Genomic DNA, 16,964 nt, shown 5'->3' on the forward strand with positions numbered 1-16,964 from the left:
AAAAGTTATACAGATAGAAAATAATAGGTTTTAAAAGTCAAACAAGTTTATGAATAATATCTATCAACTGACGCTAAGAAAAGCAGAAATGTACTTTACCTTTAAGACTGAAATCAGAGAGGAAAAGCATGCCATCCCATGTTGGATCCCTTGGGGCCACTGTTGGCAAGAGAAAACTGGGCTACATGAATTATGACTCTGACAAAGCACTGTAGTTCCCACATGTGAATGGGGCAGGTGTTTGAGAACCACATTTAGAATAAAATGTTCTTCTAATAGAAGCCCTGGGCCCTTCTCAATAGTCTACTGTGGATTCATATTTGTACCCTAGCACAATACAGGTCATTAGTTTTGCCTTAGAATATACTTTCTCTTGGGAACCAGTAACTAAGAGATAATTTCTTTCCCTAAGTGCCTTTGCAGTAGTTAAGATCAGTAGCAATGATCTGAGCAAGAATCTTTAGATTGGAATCTGGTTGGGGAGGGGAGGGGAAAAGAGGGGAAGGATTTCCCACCCAAGAATTTTGCTATACCCTTAGGGTTCAATATTAAGGGCAAAGTTAAAGGTTTATCTTTTCTTGTTGTTTGCCATTCTCAAATAGTTAACAATATTTTGCTTCCTTCAGAGTTGTTCCTTGCTCACCATATTCACCATTAGTTTCTTTTGCTAGTATTTTATTGAGTATATTCATTTAGTTTGATTTTTGTGTCTGTGTGGACTATAGTCTCCAATCTTCCTACAAATGGTTCCATTAAAACAAAGAATAGGCAAAGAATGAGAGGAAGGTTAAAAATCAAGGTCATGAGCATGTTAGCCTGAAAGTGAGTGACAGTTTGTATTCAGAGAGTGGAACTGATTTCATTCCAATTCTTCAAGCAAGTTGATACATCTTTGGCATAATGTGGTTTGGGTGGCTCTTTCTGTATGTAGAGAAAAATGGTTATTCTTAAGGACCTTAGTATCCTCCTATTCAAGTCACACAATCACAAATTAACTCTGCCATTCCCAGTACAGCCTGGAGTTACCTTAATTACAATTGAGAAAGTGGTGGGAAACTTGATATAAGAAAATGTCCTGCTTCTTGCCCTCCCAAAAATAAAGGAATATAACTGATGCTTTTACTAGAAAATTGTGTCGTATCATTTCTATTTCTGCTCTTTACAATAGAAATCATTGCATGGTAATAAGAATTACACTCCCTGCCTCTTACATTTGCAAATGTTAAAGAATGCAAACCAATAACCAAGTTTTCCTTTGGGAAAGGTGAGAATAGAACATATTTCTTTGGTGGACCTTTTTTGAATCTTTTCAAACATTAGAGGTTATTATATTATCATCATTATTACTAATAGCCTATGTTAGGGAATAGAGCTGTTACAGGGCTTTAAAAACTAGTCCTTTTTGAAGTGACAGGGCCATTCAGTTTTTTCCACAGCTTCTGTCGCTTTAAGAAAAAAAAAATGGGTGGAGAAGATGAAGCTCTTTCAGTTTAGCCACTTCCAGATGTTCTGTTGTAAGGGAAACCCTTCTGTGGTCTCAGAGTCCTGCCCGGGTCCTGGTAGTCAGATCTAGTAGCTGACAGGGCTGCAGCGCTCCACCACCTGCTGAGGCAAAGTGGAAAACCCTGTCGCTCAAGTCAACTACCCAGAGCAGTTACCGGACAGGGCAGAAGTAGTCAGAAGCATGAAACAGCCACTGGTGCACAGTGCTTCAGTCAGGAGGCTTCAACCCAGAAGAGATGGGGGAGCCTTTCTCCCGCTTTCAAGCTCTCTACTCTTGGACCCCCACCCCAGACCCAGATCACCAGGATTCAGAATTCTTATTTAACCCCAGACACCAGTACTCCTCGGTTCTTGAAAAAATCTCAAAGAGCAAACAGTTTCCTTATCCTAAAGGAATATAGCACGAGTTCGCCTCCCCAGTGTCCCCATCCCAAGGACCCTGTCCCGTCCTGCTTCTCCCCTTCTCTACTCGTAGTCCTATATAGTCTCTCAGGTTTTGCCTCATGCAAGAACAGAGATTCCTGGCAACTGGAAAGGTCCTTATCCACCTGCTCACCCCAGGGGCTGAACACGCACAGACCCACAAACATGCACGCACGCACGCACCCAGTACAGAAACAGTGACTTGATCAAGACTAGAAATCCTCCTCTATTCTCCACCAGGTTAAAATCCTTCGCCCATTCCTTCAATGCTTCAAAAAGGTACCTGCACCTCCTTTTCCAGGTACCAAGAGCTTAGTAATGATTACAAAAGAGACAAGACTTTCCTCCCTCGCCCACAAATGCATGAGCTGCTCTCTCACAATCCTCTTTTCCTATCTTGGGTTTGATGCAGGGGACCCCTCCCTTCACCTCTTTCTTCTCCCCTTCCCCTGTTTCTAGCAAATCTACCAGCCTGTTTCAAAATCTTCTACAAACAAGAGGGACTGGATAGTGCTGGCTCTACACACGCTTAGCCTCTCCTGGATTAGGAAGGTCCCACTCCTCCACCCTTTTTTTCTCCTCCTTCTTCTCCTTCGGGGGTCCTCCTTCCCCCTCCCCCTTTCGTTCAGGGCTGGGAGCGGCAGCAGCTGGGAGAGAAGGGATGAGGTCATCCTCTCACTCGGAGTCAGCTGGTGGAGGAGAGAAAGAGGGAGGGAGGGAGAGGGGAGGAATGTACAGGTCCGAGTACCGCCGCGGCGGCTGCTGCTGCTGCTGGCGGCGGCGGCGGCTCGGACAGCAGCAGCAACCAGGTAAAGAGGGAGAAGAAGAAGAAAAAGAAGAAGGAGACTGGAAAGGGAGGGAAAAGAAGGTTTGCTTGCTGCAGGCAGCCAGGCGGCGCTCCAGCTGGCAGAAGGGTAGCTGCTAGCCCCAGCCCAGATCCTACCTACCCAGCCAGCCAGTCAGCTAGGAAAGCAGGGAGTGGAGGAGTAGCAGCAACAGCAGCAGCAGCAGCAACAGCAGAGGAAAAGGCGGAGGGAGGGAGTAAAGAAGGAAAGGGAGGGGAAGGAAGGAGGGGAAAGAGAAGAGAGAAAAAGGAGGTGGCTGGAGGAGGAGACAGCAGGGGGAAAGGTGTCAGATAAAGGAGGGTTTTTCTCTGGTTTTAAGGCATCATGGCCGCTAAATCAGACGGGAGGCTGAAAATGAAGAAGAGCAGCGACGTAGCGTTCACCCCGCTGCAGAATTCGGACCACTCCGGCTCGGTGCAGGGATTGGCTCCAGGTTTACCGTCGGGGTCTGGAGCTGAGGACGAGGAGGCGGCTGGGGGTGGCTGCTGTACGGACGGTGGCGGCGGCGGCGGCGGCGGTTGCTCCCGGTGCTGCTGCTGCGGCGGCGGCAGCAGTAGCTCGGGCGGCGGCTCGGGGGTCTCTGGTGGTGGCGGTGGGGGGGGCTCCTCCTCACTGTGCCTGCGACTAGGCAGGGAGCAGCAGCGCTACTCGCTGTGGGACTGCCTCTGGATCCTGGCCGCTGTGGCGGTGTACTTCGCGGATGTGGGTACAGACATCTGGCTCGCAGTGGACTACTACCTGAGGGGTCAGCGCTGGTGGTTTGGACTCACTCTCTTCTTCGTGGTACTGGGCTCCCTTTCCGTGCAGGTGTTCAGCTTCCGCTGGTTTGTGCACGATTTCAGCACTGAGGACAGCTCCACAGGCACCTCAACCACAGCAACTGCCACAGCTTCCTCTGCTTCTGGCTGCCCACAGCCTACAGCGGACTGCAAGACGGTGGTCAGCGGTGGGTCTGCAGTTGGAGAAGGAGATGCTCGTCCTTCCACACCGCAAAGGCAAGCTTCAAACGCTAGCAAAAGCTATACCACCACCAACAGCAGCAACAGCAGCAGTGCCACCCGGACCGGCAGCAAGAACAGGTCTGCATCCTGTTCATTCTGCATCTGGCTCCTGCAGTCACTCATCCACATCTTGCAGCTCGGGCAAATCTGGAGGTACTGTATCAGGGGTGGAGGGAAAGAGAGAGGCTTGCTGCCAATATTACACCACCACCCACTTATGGTTTTACACTGTTATAGTTTGTGGTGATGTTGTCTAACGCACACTTTCTTAGATACTTTGGACACTTGCAGAGTCTGATTTTTTTTCCCTTTTTAATATGAAGCTATTTATTACCATAGGAAGGAAATAGAAAAGAAAGTAGTGTTGATTACTCCACCCATCTTCATCCTCCCCTTCTAGCTCGTTCACTTGCTACTGTTTCCTCTACCTTAAAAAAAAAAAAACTGATAATTTGCTTTTGTGATTAGGAGGGGCTCCTCTGAGAAGCTTTTAAAAATATTTTTGAATGTAGAACTTGTTAGATTTGGGAGTGCTACATGGACAATTGTCTTCCTTTTGTTCCTCCAGAAAATTTCTATTTCTAGTTAGATATGATTGATCATCCATCAGAAGAGCTGAGGTTTTCAGCATTCTTGCTGTAACAATACTAGATTCAGAAGGAAAGTACCTGGCAGTGACACAATTAGATGTCTTTGCATTTGGGGCATATGGATGTTGAGCTCTTAGTGTGATAACTCTTTCACCTACCTAGGTTGTGATAAATGAGTACCATAAAAGTGTATGTTATGTGGACTCAAATTACTTCTTTAGTTCATCAGGTTCTCTACAATCATACTTGAAGTCTAAACTGACTAAAAACTCATTGAGAGGTAATGCCTGCATGTGCAGCAATGATCTTTGGCATCTAGTGAATGGTTTTACTTTGTTAATATGAAGCATGTCAGATAACAATCTTTTTTTTATATATACTGATCATTTAAATTAACAAAACTGAAATATTAACCTAAATTTCTTAAGTGAGAGAGCTTGGTCACTTAGATGTTTGTATATAGCAATCAAAGCAATTATTCTGGGGTGGTTTTCTTGTTTAAGAGTTTTTAGAAACCTTTAAAAGTGATATTTTACCATATGTTGAATTCCAGATATACAAAAGAATGTGAATAAAGATGTCAGTACACTGGAATTCCTCAAATCTTCCTTCTGAGTGGATAGTGCAGGTCTTTGTAACTGTGCCATAAGTGAAAATAGAAAACTTCTTAGAAAGTATGTCTAGATAGGAGACATGGTTTTGTGCTTCCCCATGCAATATTCTGTTACATTCTCACTCCTTGTAATGTCTTGTGGTATACGAACTGCAAATATGATACTTGAATGGAGAAAAGCCATGCGAAAGTAACTCTTAGACCTTGTGGAGATAAATAAGAGTTATTTGAATCCTTGCATTGAACAACACTACTGGCATTAAAGAAACCTGATCCTCCATTAGGCTTTCTAGTATTAAAGGGCTTCCATAGACACTGGCATAATATGATTAAAACTGTTTTCTTTCTAGAAGTCCCAGAATTTTGTAAAAAAAATAGGTAACACAGTAAGATAAGAAGTTTTGAATTTAAATCCCCCCCCCCCCAAATTTGAGTGTCTGGTAACATTTTGAAATATAATTCTTAAATGTGGAGGATTTACAGTGACATATTTCTTTGGGTTATTTGTCCTGCTTATGTAGCATCAAGTTTCCACATGAAGCATCTATAATGTGTACTTTTGGACTAGGAATTTGGCAACTAAATCCACAGCAGCAGAAAAAAAAAATTTAAATGTGGATTATGACAATTCTTTGTAAGATTTAGACAATTTTTGCAAATCATGTTTCTTCAGTCACCTTTAATATTCCATGTTAGATTTTCTTTTTAGAATTTTAGTAGTGATTCAAGCATTTTACAAAACAATGAAATGAAATAGAATTATTTTTCTTAGAAGGTGGCTTCTATAAGGAATCTTTTACAAAGCTTGTGTGCTTCAGTAGTTCCTTTGATCAAGTTTGCTTAAACTTTTCTCCAGGAAAATACAGTTTCTCCTGAGGAATAAGTAGGAAAAGGAAAAAGCTTCTAGACATCAAAGTTGTACCATATTCCATAAAGAAAGAGCAGTAGGAAGGAGAGGGTTGAGGGGGAGATGAAATGGGCTAAATATAAAGCTATAATTGCCAAATCACGCCACAGGAATTATACAATATATAGCTTAGCTCATAGGCATGATAGTGCTGATAGTTTAGTTCTCTTGCTAAACATCCAGATGACATTTTTCTTGGAAATCTCAGAGTATGCTAAAAAGAATTTGTGATCCTCTGGCAGTTAAAACTGTTGGGCTCATTTTCATATGTTGCTCCCACATGAAAACTGATTAAATGAAGTACCTAGCAACTGTCCCATCCTATCATCTTCCATAAGGTATGGTTGATAGTTATACATAATTAGGATAGCCTGATATGAGTACACTCAAATGGTCAGTTAACTTCTTTTTCACTTCACAAATCCTCATCTTCTGATTTATTGGCTTTCTTTTATACTGACTAGTGGAGTGGAACAGGGAAAAATAAAACTTAGAGAACTATATACAAAGAAATATTCCTCAAATTACATATTGTCTTTGTATCTCAAGTGTTCAACTAGAACTTCAGGAAAGATTTTTTTTAGTACCTTAGGTGAAATACTACTCATATTATTGAGATTATATTATAACTAGATGATTTTGGAATACTCTGAATCTCTAAAATAGTAAGCTTTCCATTTACTCGTAGAACTTTTGTTCAGAAGCCCTATACTAAAAATACACAATAGTACCCAATGCACCAAAGCACATGAGGTCATTATTAATGTTTTTGAATGCTACTTTCTCTGATCAATAAAATTTATTTTTATCTAGCTTGGTAACTGTTTATTGTAAGCATTTTCATGAAATTCTTCTACTTATTTTAGGAGACTGAGAAAATTCTGAAAACTGTCAGGGAGAAAAACCCTTTGAAATGATATCAAAATGCTGATTTTGCTGGAAATTGTTATTTGGAGTATTCTAGTCAAGATTCATATTTATTTATGCATTTCTTATTAATGCAATTGCTGTAAGCAATGATACATATTCATTTTAATTAAAGCTTACTAATGGGAAATTAATGGTGGTTTTTAATGTTGCATGGGGTGATCCTGGGAAAGAGCTATTTGAAATAATGAAAGTGAACTTTTGCTGCCATAGCAATTATGATTATAAAAGAATTCCATTAATGAATGAAAAAAGTAACGTTCTCCCTTCTCATTCCTTTTCTCTGATTTCAGCAACTTATTAAGGGTGGAATTTAGTCCAGGAGAGACCCAATGTCTCATGATAATGTTTTTAGCCAGCTATGAACAAAGTTGAGAAATGCTTTGACAGGTCACTTTTTGATAGCTATTTCTCTTCTAGTTAGTCAATAAGCATTTATTGAACCTGTGTTATCTAACCAGCAGAACATTATACAGTAGAGATGTAAAGAAAATCAAAGAACAATCCCTGCTCTCAAGGAGCTTATAGTCTAATAAAGAATACAATATCAAAACAACTATGTACAGACAAACTATATTCAGGATAAATTGGAAATAATAAACAAAGGGAAAGGATTAGGTTAGCATTAAGGGGGATCAACAAAGGCTTCTTATAAAAAATAGGCTTTTAGTTGGGTCTTGAAAGGAGCCAGGAGGCAAAAACTGGGTGGGAGGAAGTATTCTAGTTAAGAGAGAAAGAAAACCAGTGAAATTGCTTGGATTATGGAGATGGAGTGTCCTGTGCAAAGAACAGTAAGAAGTCTAGTGTCACTAGATATTGGAGTAAATAGTGCAGAGAAAGTTATAAGAACACTAGAAAGGTAGGACCCAGGAACCAGGTTATGAAAGGCTTTAAATATCAGACAGAGAATTTTATATTTGATCCTGGAAGTGATAGGGAACCAGTGGAATTTATTAAACATGTCTTTGTTAGATTGAGTCTTGTAGTTTTATCTAGTTCATGTTTTTCTAATTTTAAAATATATTTTTGGTCAATATTTATCTTGCCATTTTAATCATAGTTTTCTATTTCTTCAGCAAAGGGAATTATTTATTGTAAACAAGACATAAAGGAAGATATAAAATTATTGTGTAGATCTTAATGTAGTCTAAAGAAAGTTGTTTTTAATATACAATGAAACTTCTCTATAATATTTCCCATGGGCCAAATTTTGAAATCATATGTTAAGAAAAAATTGAATGGGTTTTATTGCTTTTTGGTTCTTTACCTGAATGTTTAAAATTTAAACATGAAACACAGAAAAATGTTAAAAGAAGAAACAATATAATGAACATTTCATTGTGTGTACCAAATAGTTCATTTTTCTCTACTCTGTATAATATTCCTGATGAAAGAGGACATGAAATACTGTTAATGAAATTTATGTACTATTATTCCTGCCTTGACTTCACCCTACTATAAAATCATTATAAATATGAAATATTTTTATTTTCCTTTTTTATACTTGAAAACACTCTCCACTAATTTTTAGTCTAATACAGCACATATTATATACCCTTATACAGATAATTTGCCTAATAATAGAATCACCCTTGAAAAGTTACTTATTCATAATATTTCTTCTTAAAACTGCAAGATTATTAAAATCTTTAGATATTATTAAGTCTCAGAGTTTACAGAAAACACACAGATATACAATTTTTAAATCAAAACCTAAAATCACAGTCATAGGGGAAGAAGAGGCATATTTAATACCTCCATATTTCCCTCAGATGATCTATCTTGATAGACAATTTATAACAGGTATGATGGGAAAATAATATTAATTTGTTGTCACATAACATTTTAGATCAATTGTTCCAAGCAATGATGGCAGGCAAGAACAATTATCATGCTTACATTTTCTCCTCAATGATGCCTAACATTGAAATTAATAAATATAAGCCCTTCATAACTAGCAGAAATTTTGTTGAATCAGAAGTTGATACAGACATAAGATGTGAAGATGTAGTATTGATGCTAGATTCTTCTATATTCTTCCTAAAATGGTTTACGTTTGTTTTATATCTAATTTTGGTCAACACTTTTTAAGAAGGATTAAGAAGCTGGAATACCTTCAGAGAAAGGGAACTATAATGGTGAGGGGGACTCAAAAGGAAACTACTACAAAAACATGTCTTTAGAAAAAGTTAGCTAGCCTAGAAAAGATTGGTGAGAGAGGAGAAACAAAGGCCACGTAATGAGTCATTGTGTGGAAGAGATTCTTCTTTTTCTTCATGGCCTTGCAAGGGAAAACATGGTCTAAGGGGGGAAGTTAAATGATGGTAGTTTTGAGATATTTTTTAGTCTAATAGTTAGACTTGTTCAGGATTAAAATGTTCTAGCCTTTGGTGGAAGAAGAAAAATGGTTTGGTGAGTTTATGGTTGAGTCTGTTGGAAGTTTTGTAGAAAAAAACAAAACAAAACATAGTTTTAATTTCATTCCACACTGTTCTTCCAAGTGTCTCCAGTTAATTTAAAGTCTCTTTCCATGGTATATTTCCTTGGCTTTTTGTTTAGTCTAGTCCACAAATTTGACCCAGAAAATTATTACTAGAATGGATGACAACATGATTCTAAGTCTTTAGAAAGTAGGTTTGGACTCAGAAGAAAATGTCTAGGAAAGTTGAGAACATGTTTAAAAGGGAAGGATAATCCATAGACAAGTCAGAAAAAGATTATTATTGATTTTGTATTAGCTCACCACCAGGTTTTACATGTACCATGAAAGGTCAGTGCCACCTATCATTTTGTTAAATAGATATTTCTTATACATTTGTCTTCCCATCTACTAAGCCTCCTTGAGGAGTTAAAATGATGGTTTATCTTAAAGGAACTGGCTAGTTTTGAAGTCAGAATTTCATTCTCTGTCTGCCTTAGCCATCTCTCTTTCACTAATAGAACTCCTGGTGTTTTCAAAGGTGCTTTCTGGGATGAATGTGTTAGAAGACAACGTCTTATACGGGAAATGATTTTCTCAAAGAACCAATTGAATAACAAAAATATTTATTCAGTTTGCATAGAAAATAAAATGTTGATCTTATTATTTGAATTTAAAATCATTTTTAGATTATCATCATAAAAAGTTTGGCTTCACTTTCTTGATGTTTGAAACAACTGTGTTGCCTAGAAGGATCCCATTCCATTCTATTTGTCTTTCAAAATATTTCCATATTAATGTCATTTGATCCTTATAACAACTCTCTGAAGAAGAGAAATTGTTATTATCTCAATTTTATAGATGTAGGAACACTGAGGAGGAGAAAGTGTTTGACTTCTCCAAAGTCATATTTGTAATTAGTTGTAGGCCTAGGGCCTGGGTCCAATCCTTTGATTTGCTAATATTATTATTTTTCTACCAGATTCAGCTGCCATATATTTTTTTCTTGTGCTAAGTGGAAAGAGAGATCAAAGAGAGTTTGGAAAAAGGTAGTGATGCCTCTTTATAATCTCTTCATAGGTTTTAGGACATGGTGTCTTCCCAGGAAGCTCACAGATCTATGTAAGTTCTCCAAATGCTAGGTGTAGTATTTCAGTGTTACCCAACAGATATAAAAATACATATGTAACTCTATAGTTCTCCATTATTTTACTTCATTTTCTTAGTGCTGACTCTTTCAGGATCTGTTTGTGAAAATGATGAGGGCATCCTGAACTACTATGCTCACCTATTTCAATATCACTGATGAATTTCAATATCACTGATATTTGACCTCAATTATTTTTAATGGTAATTGTAAATAACCTATATAGATTTAGGAATGTTTTGCCCAGTTTTCTGCCTATTGCTTCAATTTCCTGATTCAGTTTTATTAACAGTCTAAGAGGACAACTAGGTAAAAATATCAAAATGTATTGGGAACTCCTGAGATAGCTGCATCTGAATAGCCACATCTGCATTCCTGTTTCTGCTGGTAAGAATTGATAAATAATACATTCCACCTGGGGAAATAGTGAATAAACTCTTTTTTTAAAAGTTCTATCTTACTAATAGGTGACTATCTAAAGACATAACTAGAAACTAAATGATGAAATTTGGTATCTATTCTACCCTTCTTTGCTTATGTAGAGGTTTCTTATGGAAAGATAAGTCATAGTAAAGGAAAATAGAGGATATATATGTTATATACACATATAATTAATATGTATGAGACTCCAAAGTTTGTGGCAGCAGTAAATAACTGCATGGTCCCTTTTGATCTTTTCTAAATATAAGAGAATGTGGAGATAATGCCAATTTGGAGTAACAATAATGGGGTGATAGTAAATCAACTTGTGAAGTTTCTTTTCAGAGAGTAGTTAGTGCAGAAAGACAATATGGGAAAGTAGAGAAGACAGTAAAGTGAGAATCAAGACACCTGAGTTCTTATTCTTGATCTCACATTTGATTTTTAACCTTCTGACTATAGCTTCAAAATGCTTTCTAAAATGACTGGACCAATTCACAGTTATGTCAGCAGTGAATATGAGTACCTGTTTTCTCAAGGTATCTTTAGTGATATTTATCATTTTCTTCTTTATCATCTTTTTCAGTGTGATAAATATGAGGGGGAACCTCAAAGTTGCTTTCATTTGCATTTCTATAATCATTATTGATTTAAGACATTTTTCACAGGACTGTTGATAGCTTGGATTTCTTCTTTTGAAAACTGGCTATTCATATCCTCTGACCTTTTATCTATTGGGGAATGACTCCTAGTCATATATTTGAATCAATTCCTTTTATTTCTTAGATACAAGATCTTTATGAAAGAAAATTAGTGCATTTTAAATGAACTGTGGATGTGTAGATTACCAGTAGGGGAAGTTGTCAACTTCATGAAAGATAAAGGTAATCTAAGCATAGAGAAGAGCATGATCAAAGGCATGGAGGGAGATGAGAAAGCATGGTGTGTATTTATAAATTGATGAATGATTCACTTTGTTACATTTATGCATATCTAGCAATCATAGTAGATGAATTAACATCTTTATTTATTTCCTTAGAATCACAGTATATCAGCTTCAGATTTGTAAAAAAAATACACATAAGTTATCTATGATGAATGGTTCCATAAATAGTGAAATTAGCCTTTTGCAAGTTAATTAGCAATAATTTTTAAAGTTCATACTATATTTCAGGCTCTGTGCTAAGTACTTTCAATACAAATATTAAAAAAAAAACAGTCGGTGAATTCAAGGAGCTCACATTTTAATGGGGGAATACAGACAGTAAAGATAAATAACACATTAAAATATCACAAATATGTGTCTAATTTACCTTAAGAATAATCCTCATATTTAATTGCCATATTGAAATAGTTTAGTCAGTGTAATAATTCTAAATTTAAAAAAGTATGTTAAATGAACTTCTGGTACATTTTTGAACATAAAATAAGTGCCTCAAACCCAAATTTGTCATCTCTTTTCTGTCATGAGGGGATATACCTTTCTCGAGTCTCTAATCATAAAAGGAAGCAATAATTTATACACTTAGAGTGATCATTTGTTTCAATGATGATGCTCTTGTCTAGACAAAACTTCCTATGAAATTAAAAGCCAATCCTGAGTTATACAGTCATTGACTCAATCAGCTGCTAATTCAATTGCAGCTCTTAGAGAACTATGGCCAGATACTATTCTTTTCAAATAAGAGAGATATGTTCACATATGTGTTCCAACACTTACCACAGTGCCTAGAATGCAGCAGGTACTTAATAAATAATAAATAATTAATAATTAATGGAAGTGAGCTCAGGAATAGTCAATACAGGTAGCCATCCAGGGCATAGCATGCCTGGGAACTTAATGAGAAGTACTTTGAAATATCATTTTTATAAATGCACATTTCTTAATGCCAGGCAGATCTCACTCTTGTAGTACAGAGGCATTTTTATCTAATATTATCTATCAACTCACATGTATTATAGTGGCTTAGAGCTACCAGTAAAGAATAATGCAGGATGAGAGAGCAGAGAATAGTTTTCAAATAATAATTCATTATATGGCACTTTAAAGTTTTCAAAATATTTAAATACATTAGTTCATTTGAACCTCACAATGACCTTGAGTTGACTATCATGGTTATTATTATCATTTTCATTTTGCAGATGAAAAAATTGGAAGTCAGAATAGTTTAATGACTAAAGATCATGAAATAAATGTCAGATCAGAATTCAAACCCAGGTTTTCCTTTCTAGGAACCTTGGATAACACACACACACATTTCCTGTGGAATCTCAGGACATGCTCTATCCTGGCCCAAGAATAAAGTTTTCTACTAACTTTTTCTAACAGTTTTTCTAGACTGGTCAAAATTTGGTCACTGGGAAAAAATTCAACCCATTTCCAGCTTGGTTCTTTGGAGATTATGAACTAAGATTCATATTCCTTTTGGATAAAGAGAAATATTATCAGAAATAATATATATATATATATATATATAAAGCCTTTTCAGAACCTTAAAGCACTGTCTACATGTTTTCCATTATTACTTGATGCAAATAGGTAATTCAGTAAATAGAATACCAGAAATACTTGACTTAAAATCCAACCTCAAACACTTGCTAGCTGAATGACCCAAGACACTTAAACTCTGGGCAAGTCACTTAAATTCTGCCTCTCAGTCTCCTTATCTGTAAAATATGGACAATAATATTTGACTCTTAGGATTTTGTGAGATTAAATTGAGAGAATATTCAACAAATCTTGAAGCAACATAATATTATTATCAATAGAGTACAGCCATGGTTGGTGATGGTTAGTCAAAGGGATTATACAATTAGTGGTACATCTCACGTTTAGTCATCTAAAAAGAGCCATCTCTAGTGAAAGGCCCTCTTAAAGTATCAGAGAAAACTTTAGTTGGACTACAAAAGAAAGTATGTTTTGTTCAAGAAGAAAGAGGGGAAAGCTTTCTAAACTTCCATTATGGCAAATTCCATCTGTAAGATTTGAAAAACCAACTGATCTTCTCTTTCTGTGGCTCATATATATAATCACCATGAATAGACTCCAGATGTTTCTCTGAATTTTTCTCTTTTCCTGTTCTGTAGACTGTAAACAAACAGTCTGCCATCAAAACTGGGTGACAATTGAATTGATGAAAGTGAAAATATAGGACTCTTGATTTTTGGCATAAACTGGTTTTATACTGATAATAACAATGGGGAAAGTTAGAGATAGGAGAAAAAAAAGATTTTCAACAGTTAAAAAGGAGTCACAGGTAATGGCAAGAGCACTGAACTGGTTACTAGGAAACCTGGTTTCTGGACCTGGCTTTCTTATTAATCAGATATGTGACTTTGATTATATCATTTTCCCTCTCTAGACCTCAATTTCTTCATTTGTAAAAACAATTTTTGAAAAAATAGATGATAGCTATGTGAGGTGATTTCTAGCTCTAGATATCTGTGTTTTCATCATTTGGCATTCCTTAAATCATTGCTAGTTATGCAAAGTTCAATACTTTAAAAAATATATGATAATAACCTCTGCATAAAGTTCAATCCAAAAATTACCTCCCCCACTATTGTGACTTTTTTGAGATATCTGGGTATAAACCTGTAACATTAACTTGGGCATATTTACCCGAGTTTTCAGTCTTTCAAATAAGTGTGAATTGTCAATTAGCAAGAATTGTAACTGGGGAAAAGATTTTTTTTTTAAATTCTCCTAACATTAGTAGTAGTAGTCTCTTGGTAAATGAGGATGACAATTGTCTTTGTGTGTTTTTGTGCACAAAGACACTTGTGCATGAAGATTTAAGTGGAAAAGTCGATGCACAGAGATAGTCCCACTCTCTCGGTGTTGGAAGCCTGGGTCCATTGGCATGAAAAGTCCTTACACCTGGAGACTTCCTCAGCTGCTTTGGATGCCCTTGTTGTCTTTTGTGCTCCAACATGCCCTAGGCACTCCACAGTGCCTTGCTGTATCGCCATCTCAGCCGTTGAACCTTCTTATTGGTTTCTTCCGCCTGTTCCTCCGAAACAGTCTTCACATGCTGGGTGAGCAAAGCCCTGGTTTACCAGGGGTTGACGACCCGATGGCTACCCTCACAAGGTTTGGTCGGCCTGTCAAAGCCATTGCCTGGGGTGTGGCCGCTGCCGCATGCTAGCAGCTACTGGGAGCCACAAGTGAGAGCTGGGTGTCAGGTGAGGATCAGAGGCTGGAGAGCTGCCCTAGGAGGGCACGACAAGCCTTCCATACCAAAGATATTACTCCTCCCTGAGCACCCCAGGACATGATACCTTTATTAGAAAAAATGGAATACAAATATTAGTTATGTAAACAGCTGAGTTACTGCCACTGATAAATAACCCAATAGGGACAATTTTTAAATTATGAATAGCAATATCTAACCACTTGAAACTAAGTGGGCATGAGAAATGAGTAAAGAGGAAAAATTGTTGAAAGTCAGAATCTCACTTAAGAAATATATTTGCATACCTTACCAATGATTGTTCTTGAACTCAGCAATTAGCTCCTCCAGACAGAATGACAAATGGAGAATATTCTTCCATAAATATATCAAAAAGAAAAATTATATTAACAACCGAAGCTTTAAAATTAAGTCTTATTATTATAATGTTCCAAATGTAAACATAAGCCCAGAATATATATTTCCAATTAAATCTCTTCAAAAAGAATTAACTCAGAAGGTATAAAAGTCACTGCTGGACCTCCCTCTAAATTTTTGTTTCAAATGGAGGCATGTCTTTGACTTGTCTCTTATTAATAAATGTACTATTAATAAATATCTAGTTTGAGGGAAAAGTGTGTCTATGTGTTCTGAAACACAAACATTAATTATAACCCACATTTAACTTTTATGCAAGCCAGATTTTGTCCATATTTATATTATAAAAGTCTTAGATGACCAAAAAAAATGGATTCATGACAAATGTCAAATTAGAACTAGCTAATGTAATGGGAAAATTTTCAATGAAATGAGATCATAATATCAATGTTTGTGAATATGATAAAATTAATATGGTAAAACAATCCAACCAAAAGAAGTTAATAAAGGTCAAAGCTAAGTTAAGGATTTGAAAAGACATCCAAAATCATGAACTAAAGTCTTATACTAAGTGTAAGGAAGTGGGGATGTTGAAGAGGCATGAACAGGCAATTCAAAGGCCATGATATGTGTAGTTACCAGTGGTTAGCAACAGGAGTTTCAAACAAGAAAAGAGGATGGTTATTTGAATTTCTGAGCAAGGAAATATTCAGAATCCAAGGAATCCAAAAAATCAAAAAGTGGTACAAAGAACTGAGAAGAAGGAAAGATCTAGCTAGAGTGGTCAAGAAAAACTTCACAGAGGATCAGGTCATTAAGTTGGGCCTCAAAGGACATATTTTGTCAGCTTATTAAAAAAATAGACAGTCTATATAGTGGCATAATCAATTGTTTATAGGTTAACTCCATTGAGAAGTGATAATAAATGCAAAATGTGTGAAGAATGGCAAAAATGAATCCACTTTATCTCAATTGATAAATTCATTAAATACCAGAGTACTTCTGATATTCTACAGTTTCAATGCAGGTATTTTCTATATTGTTACAAATAAAGCATTGTGTTATTGAGTTAAACCCTGTAAATATTCCTAATAATCAACACATATTATGGAGTCAATATTGCAGATAGTAATAATAAAAATATTAGTAAACCAGTTCTTAGTTTTACAAATGGATTTCTATAATAAAACATCATATTTAAATCCCAAATTTTCAATTTTGAGATCTCTTATTGCAGTGTGTCTTTCCATTATTCAGAGAGTGGATTGCTAAAGTAGATGATGGGAGAGATGAATCAAAGACTAGGCCTCTATAATAGAAGGTGATGGATCAGTGAAGCATTAGGCTAAGAGCACCCAGGGAGAGTGAAAAGGTAAATAGCCAGGTAGCAATAGCCAGGAAGTGAATGGAAGAATGGACTGATGGTATTTCATCTGAAAAGTGGTGATTGCCGTCATTGATAAGTGAAGCCTGTGCTGGACTTTCAAGTGGAGTAATATGCTGGTTTTCTTCTTTTTTATAAAGATATTGAGGTAGAAGTTAGTCAAAACTTTTTCAGGAATATGAGGATAGTTTGGTGGTGCCTAGCTCAGCAGCAGAGTACCTGACAACACTGGAGT

The 16,964-nt window shown here is 36.7% G+C and overlaps 1 protein-coding gene across 1 annotated transcript in view; it reads left to right on the forward strand.

Annotated features, from left to right (window-relative positions):
- The first annotated feature begins 2,628 nt into the window (after positions 1 to 2,628).
- XKR4 (XK related 4) overlaps positions 2,629 to 16,964 on the forward strand; it is a 538,913-nt gene continuing 524,577 nt past the window's right edge. The window contains exons 1-2 of the mRNA XM_001368557.4: positions 2,629 to 2,735; positions 3,091 to 3,925. Coding sequence (XP_001368594.3) covers positions 2,657 to 2,735; positions 3,091 to 3,925 — 914 coding nt within the window. The 5' untranslated portion in view covers positions 2,629 to 2,656. The remainder of the gene's footprint in view (positions 2,736 to 3,090; positions 3,926 to 16,964) is intronic.

Source organism: Monodelphis domestica, chromosome 3 (genome assembly GCF_027887165.1).
Source record: "Monodelphis domestica isolate mMonDom1 chromosome 3, mMonDom1.pri, whole genome shotgun sequence".
Taxonomy (NCBI): domain Eukaryota; kingdom Metazoa; phylum Chordata; class Mammalia; order Didelphimorphia; family Didelphidae; genus Monodelphis; species Monodelphis domestica.